Source organism: Apteryx rowi, unplaced genomic scaffold, assembly GCF_003343035.1.
Source record: "Apteryx rowi isolate R43461 unplaced genomic scaffold, aptRow1 scaffold_1062, whole genome shotgun sequence".
Classification (NCBI taxonomy): Eukaryota; Metazoa; Chordata; class Aves; order Apterygiformes; family Apterygidae; genus Apteryx; species Apteryx rowi.
Genome location: NW_020447267.1, coordinates 1 through 17,387, shown reverse-complemented (window position 1 = coordinate 17,387; position 17,387 = coordinate 1). Strand labels below are relative to the sequence as shown.

The following is a 17,387-nucleotide window of genomic DNA, read 5'->3' as shown; positions in this document are numbered from 1 at the left end:
AAGAAATAGTTTGAGCTTCAAATTACCTTGGGGAAGACTACAATTAGGAATTAAACCCACATGCTTCCACGGATGAGGTGCATGCCACAGTCGCCACCCTCCCAGCCTGTAACCTGCATCAGGCAGCTCACAATGCATCTCAGAACCCATAACAACAGGGCGATGTCCTTTTCCTTTTTTTTTGCTGCACTGGAACCCCCAGCAGCAGTGCTCTTACCTTGCATGGCGACGGCAGCCTGTCTGAGCTGCAGCCAACCCACTCAGGTTTGCCTCAGCTTTCGGCAGTGGTCTCCTACAGCAGGCTGCATGCCATGAGGACTTTCCTGTAAGACTGCAGCTGCTTGGGAAGGATTTCTTGAGCTTCAGGCCACCTTGGAGGAGCATGCACCTGAGACATGGACTCAAAATCACAGCCTCCTGCAACCAAGGCAATAATCATGGATCCTAGCTCCAGCCTGTGCTTGGGATATATCAGGCTGCTAGTGCCTGCCCTTCCCTCCTTTGGGGAAGGCAGCAATAGGGCCACGATATTTGTTTTTTGTTCACCAGAATGGCCAAGCAGGTTGAAGGACTGCACTACTCAGGGACATGGTCAAACCCCATGCTTAGGTAAATTGCTCACCTCTCACTTAGGGACAGTGCACCAAAGTGAGGCCAAACTGAGCAGCTCTTGTAGAGCAAGAGCTAGGGCCCTGGGCTTTTTGGGTAGAGGTTCCATCTGCCTCACAAGAAGGCTTCCTCCTTTTTCAGGGCAAAGCCAGAACTGCTAAGTAACTGAAGATGAAAAAGCAAAGAAACAAACCAAAAGGAAGTCCTTTGACAAAAAGGGAAGCGGGAAGTTGGAGAAAAAGTCTGAGAGGAGAGGAACACAGCTCTTTGACATGGACCCATGCCAGTGTTTTAGCAACTCTGCCACACAGCTGAGCTCTGCTGGGGCTGTTGCTACTGTTCCCTTCTTGCTAGATCCTGGAGAGAAATTCCTGGAGGATGGAGAAAATCCTGGAGGACAGAGGAAGTCAATTCCATTTCCTTCCAACATCCTTGTCAGTGACCCTTGCAGTAGGCCCTGCCTGGGACTGCAAGTGGGAAAAAAGGCACTGGGATCAGAAGATTCCACCGTCTCCTCTGCGGCCCCTAAATGTCTGGCACTACCTTGTGAGAGATTTCTTCAATTGCTCCCTTGGGTTTTCCAGGTGGGGTTGAGCTTGTGGTCTACAGACCCAAGAGCTCCTGCTTGAATTTAAGAACCAAAAAACTCCATGTGATGGAGGGCAGGTCTCCATTTTCTTTCAAGAGAGTTATGAGAAGGAGGAAGAGTGCTGCTCACTGCCACCACTGCACTCTTCGTAGTGTTACAACTTCTTCAGTTACAACTTCTTTCCTTTCCTAGGACCCCTCCATATGAGGGAGCCCTAACTCCATCTCTCAGGGTTGCCAGAAAGGACCAGCTCAATTTACCAAAAGGCAGGACTCCCAGTCACTTGCCTAGCACAGAAGTAATGCCTAGCATGAAGTAGCAAAGCTTGTTTTTCTATCACAGCATTACTAGAAAGGGTGTTCTCTGTAGGTGAAGAACATTTGTAGGAATGTCTAAGTGGATATAATGGACTCCTCCTAGGGACAGAGATTCTTTTTTATGTAGGGGTATAAAACTTGGAGAGAAGGAATCTCTTGGCTGAGCAACTGTGCTTTCAGATTTGGAGGGAAGGCTCTCTTCCAGCAATTGTTTCCCTTCTTTTTGGGCATATCTTACAGAAATTTCTCTTTGAAAGGTTCTTTGTGGATTTCTCCGCTGGGCATAAAGTTTACTCTGCTCAATTTTGTCATCCAGTTCCAATGGAAATACAGGTGTGAACTGAACTGCAAACTTCTGAGGTGACCAAGAGCACAGAAAGGGGTGGAGGTTTGACATGTACAGTTTGACCTGGAACAGCCAAGCACCTATAACTAAGAATACTCTCACAATACCCACTTGGGAACCTGATTATGGGCAGCACTGACCCAGTAGCAAAACTGAAGGGGTTGCTATAATCCAGAGCACTGCAAGCAACATCATGCTGTGCATGCCTGTAAACCCATCAGAACAGGTTTTCCCAATGCTTACTAAGAGCATACAAGAGTCTCCGGGGAAACATCAGCACTCATTCTTCTCAGAGGTAAAATTCTTGGCAGTGTACAATCTCCCCTCTGTAAAGCAGCCTGCTTTTTGTCTTTGAAGTAACTTTACATTCTTAGCCACAGACTGCCCTATAGTGGCAAAGCCAAAATCTGCAGCTCTACTGACTTTTACAGCAGATCATTTAACTTCCTTATTTAGAGTTAGCTTGCCCTTCACTAGAAGGGCAGAAAGAGCCAATACAGATGATAAAACAGGAACAAAGAATGAAACAATGGAGATTTTGGTTTTCAGTATAAGTATAGTGCTCACTGCAAAAATGATGATCTCAAAAAACAGCTAAACATTGACAGGTTTTGAGCCAAGTGGTCTTTACATATGACTCAGGGGAAAGTAGACTGTAGTATCAGTACACAAATTTTTAGACAACAAAGAATCCACACATGAGAGTGACTTCTAAATGCCTCAAGAGAAAAGCTTCTGTCACATCTCATAGATGACCTAGAGATATAAATCCTTAGAAACCCAGACTGAAGCAGAAACCATGCTTCAGTAGTTCTGGAGCTTGCTTTTTAAAGTGAAAACTTCCTTCCTCTTGGATCGGCTACTTCTCCTCCTCCGCAGACATTAGTTCTCTAATGACAGTATTCTGAAAATGAAACACTTCTTGTGTTTCATTTTCTGTGCTTCCTACTGATGTCTGCCTTCTAAGCTGCAACACACTTGGCAGGGCAAACAGTAGCACTGAATGGAAGATACATACAGAAAGGAAGGAGAAAACAGCATAAAGAGCTCTTTTTTCACATGAAAAAATGTGCTCTGAATCCACAGTATGTCTCCAGTGCCAAAAATTCTACCACTTTATTTAGCAAAGATGCTTGCATTTAGGTTGGCTGTGACTCAAAGAGGTTTAAGCTCTCAGAAAGGTAAGACACAAATTAGTGTTCATTAACAGAGACAAAAATAATGCTAAATGCAATTTTCACACACAGAAGGTGTGGACTACTCTCACTATACTTCAGATGTCTTCAAGATAGATGTCCATCTCAGCTAATCTCCTTCAGCTCCCTGTACAGTCAGGTCAGATAAAATAGGCACTTTAGAATGTAATCCAGCTAATCTCCTTAGGATATCTCCTTTAGTATGAGATCAATGAATGCCCAAAATGGCTATTTCTTTCCATTTGCTGTAAAGAAGCCTAGGATGACTAGCTCAGAGATGGACATCTGTTTTGCAAAGGTATGAATTTGGAGTCCTCCTCCTATTTTATTAACTATGCATCCCTCAAAATTCAAACCCCGTGAATGAACCTCGTACTCTCACAGCAGAGGAACTATCTTCTCAGTGAAAATGTGTAATTGTGATGAAAAAAAGCAGCCCTTGAGACAGCACTAAAACACACACAACCTTGCTAAAAAACAATTTGGTGCTGAACTACAGCGAAAGTTTCTTAAAGTCACTTGTATCACATCACGATGCTTTATCTATCTTCTGCTTGTCTGGCAGAGAGCATCAAGTACTGTCCACCTAACATGCTGGGTCCTCTCCAGACAAGACCTTCATGTATTTTAGGTTTTAAGGAGCCACAGATTGATGCTCAAGAGATTTAGAAAGTATGTCTGTTGACTTCCTGCAGCTTGAAGAACTTTCCTTCTCTTTTAAAACTGAAGGTCATCAAGACAGCACACGAATAAGCACAAAACCCAAATTTTTGAAATGTGCTTTTAATCATTCAGAACAAATAAGCTGATTACAAATGGACTCAAAAGACTATACACTTGGAAGAAAGTTCCCCTTACTTTTGCACACAAATAAATTACAGCATTGTTAAAAATAATCAGAGAACACACAGGATACAGTAACTGGGAAAAGCAAAGTTCTGAACTAGTCAAGGAAGATGAGAATAGTTGCATAGTCCCTTTACTTGAGTGCTGTTAGTTTTTTCCCCTTCATTTTGATGTTAAGCTGATAGCCCTCTTGATACGGCTCAGAGCCCTCTCCTTGTCATTTTCTTCTGAGCTTGTGGATTCTTTGGACTTTGAGATGTCACATTCAGTTTCTTGACAACTGCAGCTTTCCACATACACATACTTATGTGTTATTGAGTGCCCAGTGGGGCATTTCAGTTCCACTGCCCTCACACTAGTTTTTGCTTCCCTGCAGCAGGAACAGCTGTGCTCCAAAGAATTGGCCTCTGCAGAGTATCTGTTAACAAGGAGAAAAGGTAACATTACTCTGTGCTAGAAGTCGGTATACACCAGAGAGGAAGAAATTAGGTACAGAGCTCCTGTGAGGAGTTTGGAATAATATGTAGAAGAGCCACTGCTGGAGCTAATGAGTAGTGATGAGCTCATTTGACAGAGCATTGGTTTAATGCAACATGCTTTTAAAATTCATTGCATTGACTAGGATATTATGGTAAGACAGTTATTATTAAAGTCTGACTAAAAAAAACCAAAAACCAAAAAACAACCCAGTGAGTTCTACAAGCTCAGCTTCCTTAGATTCCTTTCATAATCCCAGCACAGACGGATGTTAAATATACCAGATCAAACACTTAAAGGGCAGACCCAGCCATGACTGAAGGAGAAAGCTGCATACACATGTGGCTACAATTGTATCATATGAATCACAGGGGGTATTCCAAACCAGGTAGTATTACAAAAAGGAGAAGCAACCGCTCCTACTGTTTGTACCTCCCCGCAAAGTACCTTTTGCAGCCTTGTGATCATCAGCTTCCCAAGTACCATTCCTAACCTGTAGAATCTGTTAATACCAGGCTGTAAACTGTGTCAAGAGTCATCTTTCTCTTACATTTGTGTGCAGAGGCAACTACAACAGGACTTTGTCTGAGACCATAAGGTATTTCAAAATACTAATTAACTCTCTGGCTAATCAGGGTTCAATCTGAGACTAACAATCAGTTTTCTGATATATTTTCTGTGATAGGTAGCAAATGATGGTTTCTTTTGGGAGTCAGAGTTATTGATTGTGGTCTTCCAGTGGGTTTTAATAGCTCTATACCAGGTATCCTACCAGTCATTTTCTTATAGCCACTTTCTTGAAGATTCTCTCATTTCAGAGAAAAACATACAACGGAACTTCTCCATTAAGACCACCCCAAAGGAAGCTGTTCTCTCACTTATTTACTGTACAGAAGTTATGCATGTTCAAATCTTCCCTCAGAAAATGTATGTGTATTTCATTTTATATGCTAATTCTTGAGAAGCAGCTTTTCAGCTAATGAGCATCAGGTTTGGCTGCTCTCTGGGCTCTCTCCCATTACAGGAAATATTCCATGTTCTGCTGAGATGATTTGTATCCAAGATGATCTGACACAAATGACAAACCAGCTCTCAGTGGTAAAAACACATCATCACAGCTGTCTGAATTCCAAGAAAATCTAATACTCTTTTCTTTGTGCTAAGATGAATCAACTGTTCAGTCACAGATTTCATGATTTTGTGCCTATGATTTTGAGAGCTGATGGTTCTAGGTCTTCTGCCATTCTGTAGTCTATATATTTATTGTTCCTTTTATATAAACAAACTCAGTGCCCACAGAATTCAGATCTCATTGTCTGATCAGTTTACTTACAGAGAGAAGGTTCCACATGTTCCTTCACATTCAGTCAAGTCAACTCTTGTCAGAGAATGGCAGCCCTGATAGACAATAAAGTCTTTTCTTTGACGGACAGAGCATGGTGTGGGGCTATCCAGAGGTGCACCTGTGGGGAACGAAGATCAGAAAATACCTTCAGTGAAATAGCTCCAAAAGCTCCTTACAGTTCAGCGCACTCAAGGTTTCAGTAGTTCACTGAAAGAACTGTCCTAAGTGTTCTTTCTGCTTCAATTTAAACTTTTCCAGAGAGATGAGACACTGATTGCTTGGAACAACAAATATAAACATACAAGTATCTATCTAAATGCAAGCCTATCAGCCTCTATAAAGGAAAATGGGTTGATTTAGGATGAAAATTCCTTCTCTGTATTGTTGTTGATTCACGTTCACTGACATACTTACATGTTTTACAGCAACCGTTAGGTAGTAATGTAACAGTTCCCTGAAAAAAAAACAAAGAAACAGGAAAAGGAACATTATTATTTCCCTATAATAATGAACTTTCTAGGCCAGTAACTGAGAAGAGCAACTCCTCAATGGCTGGAAATTACGAGATAGAACTGTAGAGCTGATCTGAATAAACAAACATCATGGTCTCTTCCAGATTTGAAATCTGTCAGTTTCCTCAGGAATATGGAGACACAGATAATGCTTTGACGGAAGTGTACAGTTATCAGCATGCAATTTCTACTTAGAAACAATTCCAAAACAGTCTTCTCAGACACTTTTATATTTGAATGGGAAGTATGCATGGTACAGCCAGCAGCCTACTGACTGGACAGCTTGTTTTTCCATGACATTCAAGAAAACATGGTTCTTGTTCAGACAGGCCCCCACACAAAGCAACCTGTGAGGACCTTACATCTCAGTGTTGACCAATTTTTAGGCTACCAAGAGACAGTTGCCAGTAATAAGCCTTAAACATCCACACAGTTATCTTACTTTATACACATCATAGGTCTGTGCATGGATGCAAACCCCGCTGCTCTTGGGACAGAGAAACTCTGGAGAAAGATCACCAAAGTCTGATGTTACTTTGTTGCTAGTTAGGTGGCTGAACTAAACTGAAGTAAATTATGCACTGTGGGTGAGTTTTCCATATTTACTTACAGGTTTGCAGGTCTCCTCATTGAATGCTGGGCAGGTAATCTCAGATGTGGAGGAGATAAGCTGATTGTGAATATTTACACAGCTATAAACGGTGCAGTTGTTGTAAGGATCATTTTTAAACTCTCCAGGCTGCAAGGGAAATACAAATATAATACAGAAAGCTGAAGGGTGCTCAAGCTGAAATTTTCCTGTCCTCTGACAATGACTTTCATCTTGTTTCCCAGTCGATTATTTTTGGGTTAACAGCCACTTTGGCTACAGCTTATTGCATCTATTGCAGGATGCCACAGCTGGAGATGATCTTTGCAGTTTTGCATGGGATTTCCCTTGGAAAAGAAAAATCCCTCTAAAGCATGTAGAATACATTAGTTATGAACAATCTCACTTGTGCCATTGGATTTTGCCTAGGGAAAGCTAAAATTCCATATGGTGATTAAGAATAATTCTAAACTTTCACCCTACAGGGGCAATAAAAATGCTCCATATGCAGGTTCTTCTAGCATTTTTTCAGCATGCAGAAATGAAGTAATATAAAAAAGCGCAAACTTCTACACACTGCAAGAAAAACCCTTCCTATGGTACTTCTGACTTGTCATTTCAAGAAGAGCTTTCCAGAAAATTTAACTTCATGAGTCCATCTTTCATGACAAAAAACTGTAGATAGGCTTTGTTTAAGGTTGGCCTTCTGACCTTTCAGATGCAAACTTAGTAACTGAGCCTGATCTCTGCTATTAGTAATTCTTTACCAAGTCTCTCCACACTTTCATAAAGTCAAAGGGAATGCTACGTCTTACATCTCTACCAAATTTGTAAAATATACTTACACTCAAGATGAGGACAGAACTTTGTTGGGTATGTATAACACATTTAGTCTGCACACATTTTCCACAACATTCACCTTTCACTGGTTGACGTTCATATCCCTAGATATTAAAATTAAATTAAAATTAAAGCACTATGATAGGTGCATTTTTGAGAAATAAATGAAAACATAATAATCCATTAATTGATTACGCTTTGAAGTACACTCTAGAGTTGTGCCTTTCTGTGCTGGAAGATCACCAATCCCACAGAAAACAAGCAACAGAAGCAGGCTACAAATGGAATCAATTAAAACACAATAATAAATATGCCTAGTAGTTAAATATCACTTTATCAAGTGTTCTACAGAAATTCTCCAGGTAACCCTCCCCATGGGAACAGAGTATTGTTAGCTACATTATCCAGTTGCACAGAATAGATTGCTCAAGGACAGTCAGTGTCCATGCAGGTGCTGGACTTTGGATTTCTAGCTCTACTTTCCATATACATGCACTTTTTTTGTTTTGTTTTGTTTTTTTTGAAGTTTGTCACTTACTGGTTCACAGTACGTGTCGCAAGGAACATGTTCACATGAGATGACATTCAGTTGAGTAGTGATGTTAACTTCATTAGTGCAGAAACAATTCTGACACTTATCAACAAAGACTGAGGAATTAGGCTATAAATTTTAAGAAACAAAGTTTCATATATTAATGAGATATGATCTGTGTGACAGGCGTTTCTTAATTCCCCAAACACCTCTAAACCAAGCAACTGAAAAGGAATCCATCACAAACACTTTGGGATAGCTATTTGGCTAGCCGATTGTGCACACATGTTAAATTAAATTCAATATTAAACATATGTCTTTACTGAAGTCCTATGTAGCAAAGATATATTCAGATTATTAGAAGGACAGGTGTCATACAAATATCTGCAATAAAACAATCACTGAAACCAAGAGAATTTATCAGGGCTTTCAGTCTCTTTAGAATAGTCCTTCTTTACAAATCTTTTCACTTTTGAAAGCACAGTCTTAAAATTGCAAAGAAATGCTGACACTAATTGCGGATTGATTTTGTCAGATGCATACATACTTCATTCTAAAATCAAATCCATCTCTGGTATGGACATTTAGAAACAACAGGTCAGTCTCTTTCATGCACAGCAACCTTTTTTTGAAAAGCTTTAGACTTTGTGAAATTGATAAATCCCTGACAGGAATTTGAAATTTTCTTAAATATGGAATATAATAGATGGAAACTTCCTCATAGCACTTGTGTTAAAGGATGCTAACTAGTCTCAAAAGCATTTTTACTGAAGACTGTTGAAACAGGAACTTACCAAGAACTCGGCATTCTCATGTACACAAACCCTCTTGGAAACTGTTAAAAAGGGAGGAGTAGGTGGTTACATAGGCAAAAAAAAAAAAAAAAGGGGGGGATACTGTCTTCACCCCACTCCAACCACACCACAATGTGTACGTTCAACTATATTTGTTATTTCCCATTTCCAACAATATATATGACATATATAAGATATAAATACAATTACTGCACATGCAAAAAGGGAGGAAGGTTTGACCTGATATACATAGTCCAGTTCATAGCCAAGAACGTCCACTTAACAGGTACAAGCAGTTCCCTGTGTCCATTACACGAATAACACCGACTTTGTACAGATATCTTCTCCTCGGCATACTTACAGGGATATTTTGCTAGGTTAAGCTGAGACCACTATCCCAGGTTATTCTTTAACTGTTCTTACGTATACTTAAAACTAGGAAAATTGATCTTGAGCCACGTGAGCCATGTGTGATTCCCTTTGCACCACTCTCTTGAGCTACAGTGCCAGGTATGTTCATAGTAACCATCTAGAATCTGACTGCATTAGTTACTTCTTTCAAAAGGGTATTGCATACAGTCTCCCTAAACCCTGATGCTAAAATATGTAAAATACAATGCTAATTGTTGTAATATATTTCCAAAAGACTTACCACACTGGTACACAGGACAGCACTGACCACTGGGAATGTGAGAATAAACTTCAAATCCCAGCTTACACTTGGGGGGTTTAGTTGTGCACAAGCTTGTATTGCATTCTGAAAAGAGGAATAAGCCAGAAAGCACATTATATCATGACTACAGAAAAATAATCATCTATCAGGGTCCCACATGAACATTCAGGTTAGACTTTCCATTGCTAGGGAATGTTCCAGATCCTTCCCAAAGAAAAAAACTGCAGACAGAGGAAACATTTTTTCCTAGTGAATCCAAGCATTAGATGGAGGACTGCACTAATTTATGAAACTTATTCTAGTATGTAATTACTGAGTGTTAAAAAAGTATCATGGTTCTTTGCAGAGAAGCAGTGGACAACTGTTACAGGACTCCATGTCTCTGAGATTACAGACAACTGCTGCAAAAGGAGAACCCTATAGCTACACAGAATTCTATGATCTGTCTGCATGCTACTTCAATAAAATGTGACCCTGAACTCAAGAACTGTAGATTCAGTTACGTTAAGCCATTGCAGTATTAAAAGGAACTTCCCCTAACATTGGACAAACTGATTTAAAAAGCATGAGTGAAAACATTACTTTGTGACTGTCTACTGCAGGGTCTGTGGTGCTAAACTAGTTCAGTTCTCCTTTCTTTACTATTCCTAAAGGGTAGTGAAATGCTATAAACAAGTATAAACTCACTGCAGGTGATAATGGGGCAGCAGGGATCTTCAGAATTGACTTCAGTAACCTTATACAAGCCTTCTCCATCACAACTGGTCTTATTTTGTTCAGCACATTTGTGAGCCTCACACACAATGCCATTTCCACCTTCCAGGCAAATACAGTCCTTACAGTCTACTGTAAACTTTTCCCCATACTGTTATCAAAGAAAATAAAGAAAGCGATTGGTTAGCAATTAAAAAGAACAGAAGTAAAAACAGGACTGAAAAGTTGGGAGATAACAAAATAAGACTGCTCCAGTGAAGACTACTCTCTTTGTCCCCATCCCTGTCCCCCCTCCCCCCCATTTGAAATACAAAAGCAAATAGCAATATACCTCTCTTGGTTTATTATCCAATCCAACACAACCTGTGAAAATATCAAAATAAATTTCCATTACCACTCATGTAACAGTAGACATCTCTATGTGGTATGATTAAGGCATACAGTCAGATCTATGCTGTATGCATGAGAAGGCAACAATACAGAGGAAACAAACGTGCATTCAAGTGCAGTAGTAAAACTCACCACAAGTTTTTACACAAACATCCACACCAGAGTCATACAGCATTGTTCCATTAGGACAGAAACAGCCTTCCACTGCTTTAGTTTCATTTTGGTTTTGCTGCTCTGGACTGTGTGAGACAAAATGTTCAGAGGAACACCATTACTGTCACAGGCACACAGACAAAGATTAAGCAAAATACACTTTAACAAAAAATACAGGGGCAAATGATCTGCAAATCTGTGATTTAGGGATTTGTCAGTGTTCTTGTTCTGGTAAACAGCCAAACAATATAAAAAGTACAGGTACCCAGATTTAGGAACAAGAGAACAGTGGTAATAACTTTGATAGTTAATTCAAAAGACAACAGGAGGTTGACTGACTTCCCTCATGCATCTATAAATTAGATATGACTGAACAGTTGTATGAGATGTAACTAGCAGTGAAGGAACTTTTTTACCTTGATTTGCAGGTCATCTCTTTAATAGGACCACATGCTCTATATTCCTTATATGCAGGGCACTTATAAGCTGAATGGGAGAATAAAAAAAGAGGAAGAGCTCAGTAGGAATATCATATAAAAAACTCACAACCTTATGCCAAGAAATTAAACACTAACTACTCATTTTCCTATATATCTTTGACAATTTTGACCTGAGCATGAGAAGCAAACAGACTGAACAGTTCTCAGACTCATGTCTCTGAGTGAGATTATTTTATGCAACCTAGGCATAGAAATATGGCACCACAGAGATTAAGGCCAGGATTCTACATCTTGATTACAACTTTTTTTGTATCTTGGGATTCTTTTGTACAAGTTCTCAAAGGGGAATGTACTCCTACCCTTCATCCCCTTCTTATTACACTTGAAAATTAACAGATGGCATTAAATACAAGACTGATCCACTGATGTCTGCAAAATAGACAACTGCCTGTGTAAAAAAGAAAGTGTCTATTGATAAAGATGTTTCTGACATGGTCAATGGATGTATACTTCTGCAGGCTCCTTTATCACTGCTATTGTAAAAACTGTTGTCTGTAAAATTACTAGGGGGAGGTGTCTTTGTTGCTCACAAGGCAACATTGACTTACAGTCAGGACAGTTGCTGAAATAGTTTCATATAAGATTCCCTAATAGTTCAGGATAAACGGCAAAATACTTACAGCAAACACCATTGGTATGACTTCTCCAGTCAATGCAGACGCCTTGATCAGCACAGGTGGCAGCATAGATCTGCAAACTTGAGCATTCCAGGTCTAACTGGGGAAGTGTGCAACTGTCAAAAACGCAGGCTGCATAGTACTTCTCAGGATAAACCAATTTATGGCACTTCTCGAACACGCTAGAAATATATATCATCATTAGCTATTGAATAATTGATGAATTCTTCATTGTGCTTAACAAGTTATAATGTGGCAGAAGTGATATTTAGGGAGATGTGAACAAGAACTATAACAGAGAGGTTTTTCCGAACAGCACTTGACAAGAATGCAGTTTTCCAACATATTTTAAAGTATTCTCTCCTTATCTCCAAAATACTCAGGCACCATTACTTTCTGTCCAGGAGCTAGATGAATATTACCAAGTGTAGCCATGCACTACATTGCAAAATAGAGTTTGAATTTTTTTTGTCTGACACCAGGTTCTAAAAATGAAAATCTCTGTCTTCAGTGGGTCTCTGCTGCTGAGTGAGCACAGTAAAAGGCAAGAGAGCATAGAAGAATGTGAGAACATCAAGGAAAGCTGATGCAGCAGCCACAGAGTTGGAAGCAAACTAAATCAGCAAAGAGAATGACATCTAGAAACAACAAAGGAAGTGAAAGCAGCCCCCAAGAGCTACAAGAGACAGAAGAATAGTTAGGAACACTTTTTATGGAGAAATGAACCTCAGAATTTCCACTAAATTTGAAGATTGAGGCTTATAAACACCAAAGAAATATCTACCTTCCTAAAAGAAGCTGGCAGATTGAAGATTCTTTGCAGGGCTGGCCTGTGGTTGTGCTAGGCCCCTTTGTAGGAATTAAGCCTGGAGAGCACTGTGGTTTAGAGGGATCAACAACTTGCCAGTGATCTGCCATGGTTTCACAGTTCTCTGCAATGTTTCCATTCGGCAACATGCAGTCATCTGCTGTGTTGTTAGTGCAAGTACCTAAAATTGGTAAGGGGAGAAAAAAAACTCACTCACAGATTTGTTCTCAAATTCCATTAATCTTTGTGGCAAGGTTGTAATTTACCCATTTGCCATTTCCTAAGAGTACAAAATTATTATAATAAGCCTTACCACACTGTCCTTGAGTGTTGTTCCCAAAGGAGCTGTAGGGCATTCTGATAGAAAAGGACAAGCCATTGTAGGTTACATTCACCTTAAGTTCAGGAATTTCCACCACGTGATTTATGCCTGACTCATAGACAGTCAAACCAAATTTTTTGTAAGGCAAAGCCACTGCCTGTTTGTTTACTGTTACCTAATATATAAAAGAAAACAGAAGAGAGACATATATTTAGCTTGATTTTAGAAAACAAATCAATTGTTCATTACTTTGCATCAGAGATAGAATGCTAGAATGTAAAGGCAAATAATGTGTTTTTCATTCACAACAAGTGTCCCTTGTGTTTCCTTTTATGCCACTGCAAAGTCAAACTTCTGAGAGCCAAAGAAAAGGCCTATCAGGCACTGATAAACAAGGGTTTTAGAGTTTAAACCAGTTAAAGGCTAATACTCTACAGATTTTGTTAGAGTGACTATGGCATTGAAGATGCCCTGTAAAAACACAATATAAAATTCTCTTGAATTTCTAGTGCACAAACTTTTAAATTTCTTGGAATCACCAGAAGTATCTAAAGAAAGGGAATGTGTCTGTAAGAAAATTAAATAAAAAAATAAGCCAAAAACCTATATTGTTTATTTAAATACAACAGCTGTGATAAACCTATGGAACTAATACCAATACTTGTATTCAGCAAAGAGAGATTTCCTTGCCTTGGAGAAAAAAAAAGGGGTTTACATATTGAAATCTATCAACAATTTACTGCAACCTAACTTGTAATAATCCTAAAGAGTAATGTTCATGACCCCCCCCCCCAAAAAAAAAAGAAAAAGAAAACACAAAAGCCTAAAAAAACCCCCCCCCGCTTCTCAGCCATTTTCAAAGCCCCAGTGTTCAGGCCATCATGTTTATCAATAAAATAAATCCCTCTTTTAAAAAAATTTAAAAGGGAGACACCATTCAAAAGCAGTAAGGATATATTTTTTAAATGCTTAAACTCAGCACTTTCATTGCTATGTCCAGTTTATGTTGTGTCCTCCCATTCAATATTCATTGCTTTCCTTGGTTATGTTAATATTAATTATACAGAAATTTATTTTATACCCTTAACTGATATCAATACTGTCACATTCACACATTTAGGAGAGACAAGGCACTGCAACATATATGAGAGTAAAGAGGGCAGAAATTTTAGAAAATTTTTCCAGTATTCAGGAAGCCAAAAAAGCAGGCCTTAAAATCAGTCCTATTTTCTAAACCAAGCTGGTATTGAAGCTAAAACATAGATTATTTTTTAAAGCTTTTCCTAATGTTGTGAATGTAATTAACAAGTTCATGCTGTATTAATATTCCAATCAACATATAAAAGGCAACATTCTCCAATACCTCTACTTTGAAAGAATTTGGTCGGACTGTTGCTATGCGCACTTCCTGAGTCTCATGTCTCACAATGAGCGTTCGTGGACAGGAGACCGCATCCTGTGCGTTACAATGGTAGTTATCAATGTAGATGCCAAAGTTGTCAACTGATTTATTAATCTCTTCCACAAGGACATATGTACAATTCCCTTGATAGCTGTAGTACTGTCCATCAAAAGTGATGTAATGTGGGTCTCCCCAGCCTGTACAGTAACCTACAAAGAGATTCTGTTAGGTTAGCTTTTTATGGCAACATGCAGAATCAGATCAGACTACAAACAAAATCTGTAGGTGTGGGGTCCATCTCATCTAACGTTAAAAATTTAAATTTAAAGTTTAGATATCAATTTGGGAGCTAAATGTCTGGAACTCATCTGTGAGAGACAGAGAAAAAGAAGCACTTTCAGGGCACCATACATCCAACTTATTTGATGCATAATTGAGAATAAGATGAACTATGTCCTAGAAGTACGCTAACAAACAGTCTAAGCAAGTAACTCATATGTAGACTTCTAGCCTATAGATATCTGCATCCGGACATATAAATCCTACCTTGGGAGACCAATTTATGCTAGCAAGACAGCAGTTACATAGAAATGATGGCTATCAAATTAAGTAAAAGCCCAGATTAGCTAAAAACGATCAATGCAGCACTCTAAATAGCTCAGCACTGGAAATCTGAGGTCACAGTCCTCACACAATCCTGAGGTCTTGCACAATCCTTGTCCCATGACAAATATTGTTCTTGTCACTAGTAATGATCCCACAAGAGATAAAATATTCCACAAAATATATACTTACAATCACACTCCCAATGCCAACAGCATCCATCCTTATCAAGAACTGGCACAGGAGCAAGCCCATTGGTACAACTGGGTTTAGGAGGTGGATTACAGATTACTGGAATCAACACAAATATGTTGTCTTCTACACATTTTGCCTCCGTGCAGTTACAAGGCCACCATGAGTCACCTGACTGTATTTTGAAAGAGAGAGAGTATGAGAGAGAGAGAAAAAAGAAAAAAAAGAGGAGCCTCATGAAGTAGTCAGACTGGTAATAGTTATACTTGAATATCTTTTGCAGAGTTATGAAACAGAGTATATTTGCTGATGGTTTTCTTCCCAGCAGAAGTCTGAAAATGGGAACGAAGTGCAGCACTCAGCTCTGTCACCAAAGCCTTTAAGATGAGCTAGCTCCATCAATAGATGCTAAGTGAAAGGCAGTAATTGCAAGAGTCATGCCAGTAAACAGAAGGGGTAATTGTCTTTTTTAGCTTCAGCTGTCTAAATGTTAGATGTCTAATCTAATCTCATCATCTAGACTCCCACTGTCACCTTCCCTGGATGTCTAAAACAGATTAAACACAGAAGCTACAGAAAACACCAACTAATTGGGATGCAAAGTCGATGGTGATTACACGTATGCATTGTGATGGTACACAGCTTTTCAAACTTCCATCAGTTTTCAGCCACAATTTATTTTTATCTCTGAAGCTCTACTGAACGTTGTAAACACCTTAGCTGTGCAGAGGCTTTAGAACTGTATGTGCCATGAGCCTGTCTGTGTCTCCTAACTGGAGTCAAATCTCATGAGCATGTGGATGTGATCTGCTTCATAGTCCTGTCTTGAAACCAGACTATGCTTCACCATAACTTATTCCAAACCCAGACTAGTACAGTCCTCTGTTTTTCTGATGGGATGGAGTTTGACACTGGAAAAGCATAACCAACCCTTCCCCACCCTGTACCTATTAGAAAGGAGATATGGAAAAGGCAATTTAGTGTGAGTTAGCCCTTGGTCATCTCTTCACCAAAGCTCCTACACAATAAAAATAAACACTGAGCTGTAATCTAACTCCCTGAAGAAAAGCCATTTTAGAACTATTCTTGGAGGACTAACACCAGTATATGAGCTGCAAAACCAAAAATCACTTCAAGTCATGCTGATATCCAAGAAAATAGCATAAAATAGAATGGTTTGATATTTCCTTTTCTATCCAAAATAATATCTACACTCTGTGTTACTGTCACTGTAACTATGTATAAGGTCAATGTAATATTCAGAATGCGCCAACATGTAATTGAAATACCAGAGATAAAAACCCTAACTTGCAATTACACTGGTATGCCTAGTCTCCTTCCAAAGCAGAACAGTTAAAAAAAATAAAAATAAAAATTACTAACCGGAATAGTCTGATTAGGGGAAATAGTACAATTTTTTCCCGGGGTGGTTGGTGGTACAGCACTTGTTGAACTAACTGTAGTAACTGTTTTGTAAGTAGAAGTTCCTGAAATGGTGCCTGTGCTTGAGACAGTAGTTGGCCCAGAGGTACTAGTTGAGACAAGTGAAACTATTTCTGAAGAGGTGGTGGTGGTTACAGGGGTAGCGGTGGAACTAGTAGTTGTTGTTCCTGAAGTGGTGGTGAATGACTCTGTTGGAGTTGTTCCAGAAGTAGTGGCTGAAACTGGAAAAGAGGTTACTAGAGATGAAGTAGATTCTACAGAAGTTGTTTCAGAATGGGTGGTAAAGCTGGCTGATGTTGAAAAAGGAACAGTGGGTCCGGAAAAGGTACCAGTGGATGTGGTTTCAATTGTTCCAGATGTCATGGTGAACACTGGGGTAGTTTTAATTGATGTTAGGGGTGATGCCGAAGTGGTGACTTTGGGGGTTGATCCYGTTTCGGTGATTGCGGACGTCGTGACTGACGCTGGGCTTGTTGACCCTGATGTACGGCTGGTTGTGGGGGACACTGGGGACGATGTTTGTGACGGCGTCACTGTAGAGGTGCTGGTGCTAGCTGATCCTGGCGGAGGGGTCCCAG

At 39.5% G+C, this 17,387-nt stretch overlaps 1 protein-coding gene across 1 annotated transcript; it reads right to left on the bottom strand.

Annotated features, from left to right (window-relative positions):
• Positions 1–4,065: 4,065 nt before the first annotated feature.
• On the bottom strand, positions 4,066–10,944 carry LOC112968028 (intestinal mucin-like protein). The gene is made up of 9 exons (XM_026069832.1): positions 10,902–10,944; positions 9,645–9,749; positions 8,993–9,033; positions 8,205–8,327; positions 7,672–7,770; positions 6,848–6,976; positions 6,140–6,179; positions 5,714–5,843; positions 4,066–4,321 (listed from the first exon to the last, which is right to left on the bottom strand). Exons 1-9 carry the CDS (start codon positions 10,942–10,944, stop codon positions 4,066–4,068), a joined length of 966 nt encoding a protein of 321 aa, XP_025925617.1.
• Positions 10,945–17,387: the final 6,443 nt, after the last annotated feature.

Excerpts from the sequence above, each read along its gene's own strand:
- LOC112968028 (XM_026069832.1), bottom strand. The coding sequence starts at position 10,944 with ATGCTGTATGACTCTGGTGTGGATGTTTGTGTAAAAACTTGTG. Across the intron at positions 9,034-9,644 it reads CTGTCCTGTGTACCAGTGTG|TTTCCAAGAGGGTTTGTGTA; the intron begins GTAAGTCTTTTG and ends CCTTTTTAACAG. Across the intron at positions 8,328-8,992 it reads ATGAGAATGCCGAGTTCTTG|CCTAATTCCTCAGTCTTTGT; the intron begins GTAAGTTCCTGT and ends TAAAATTTATAG.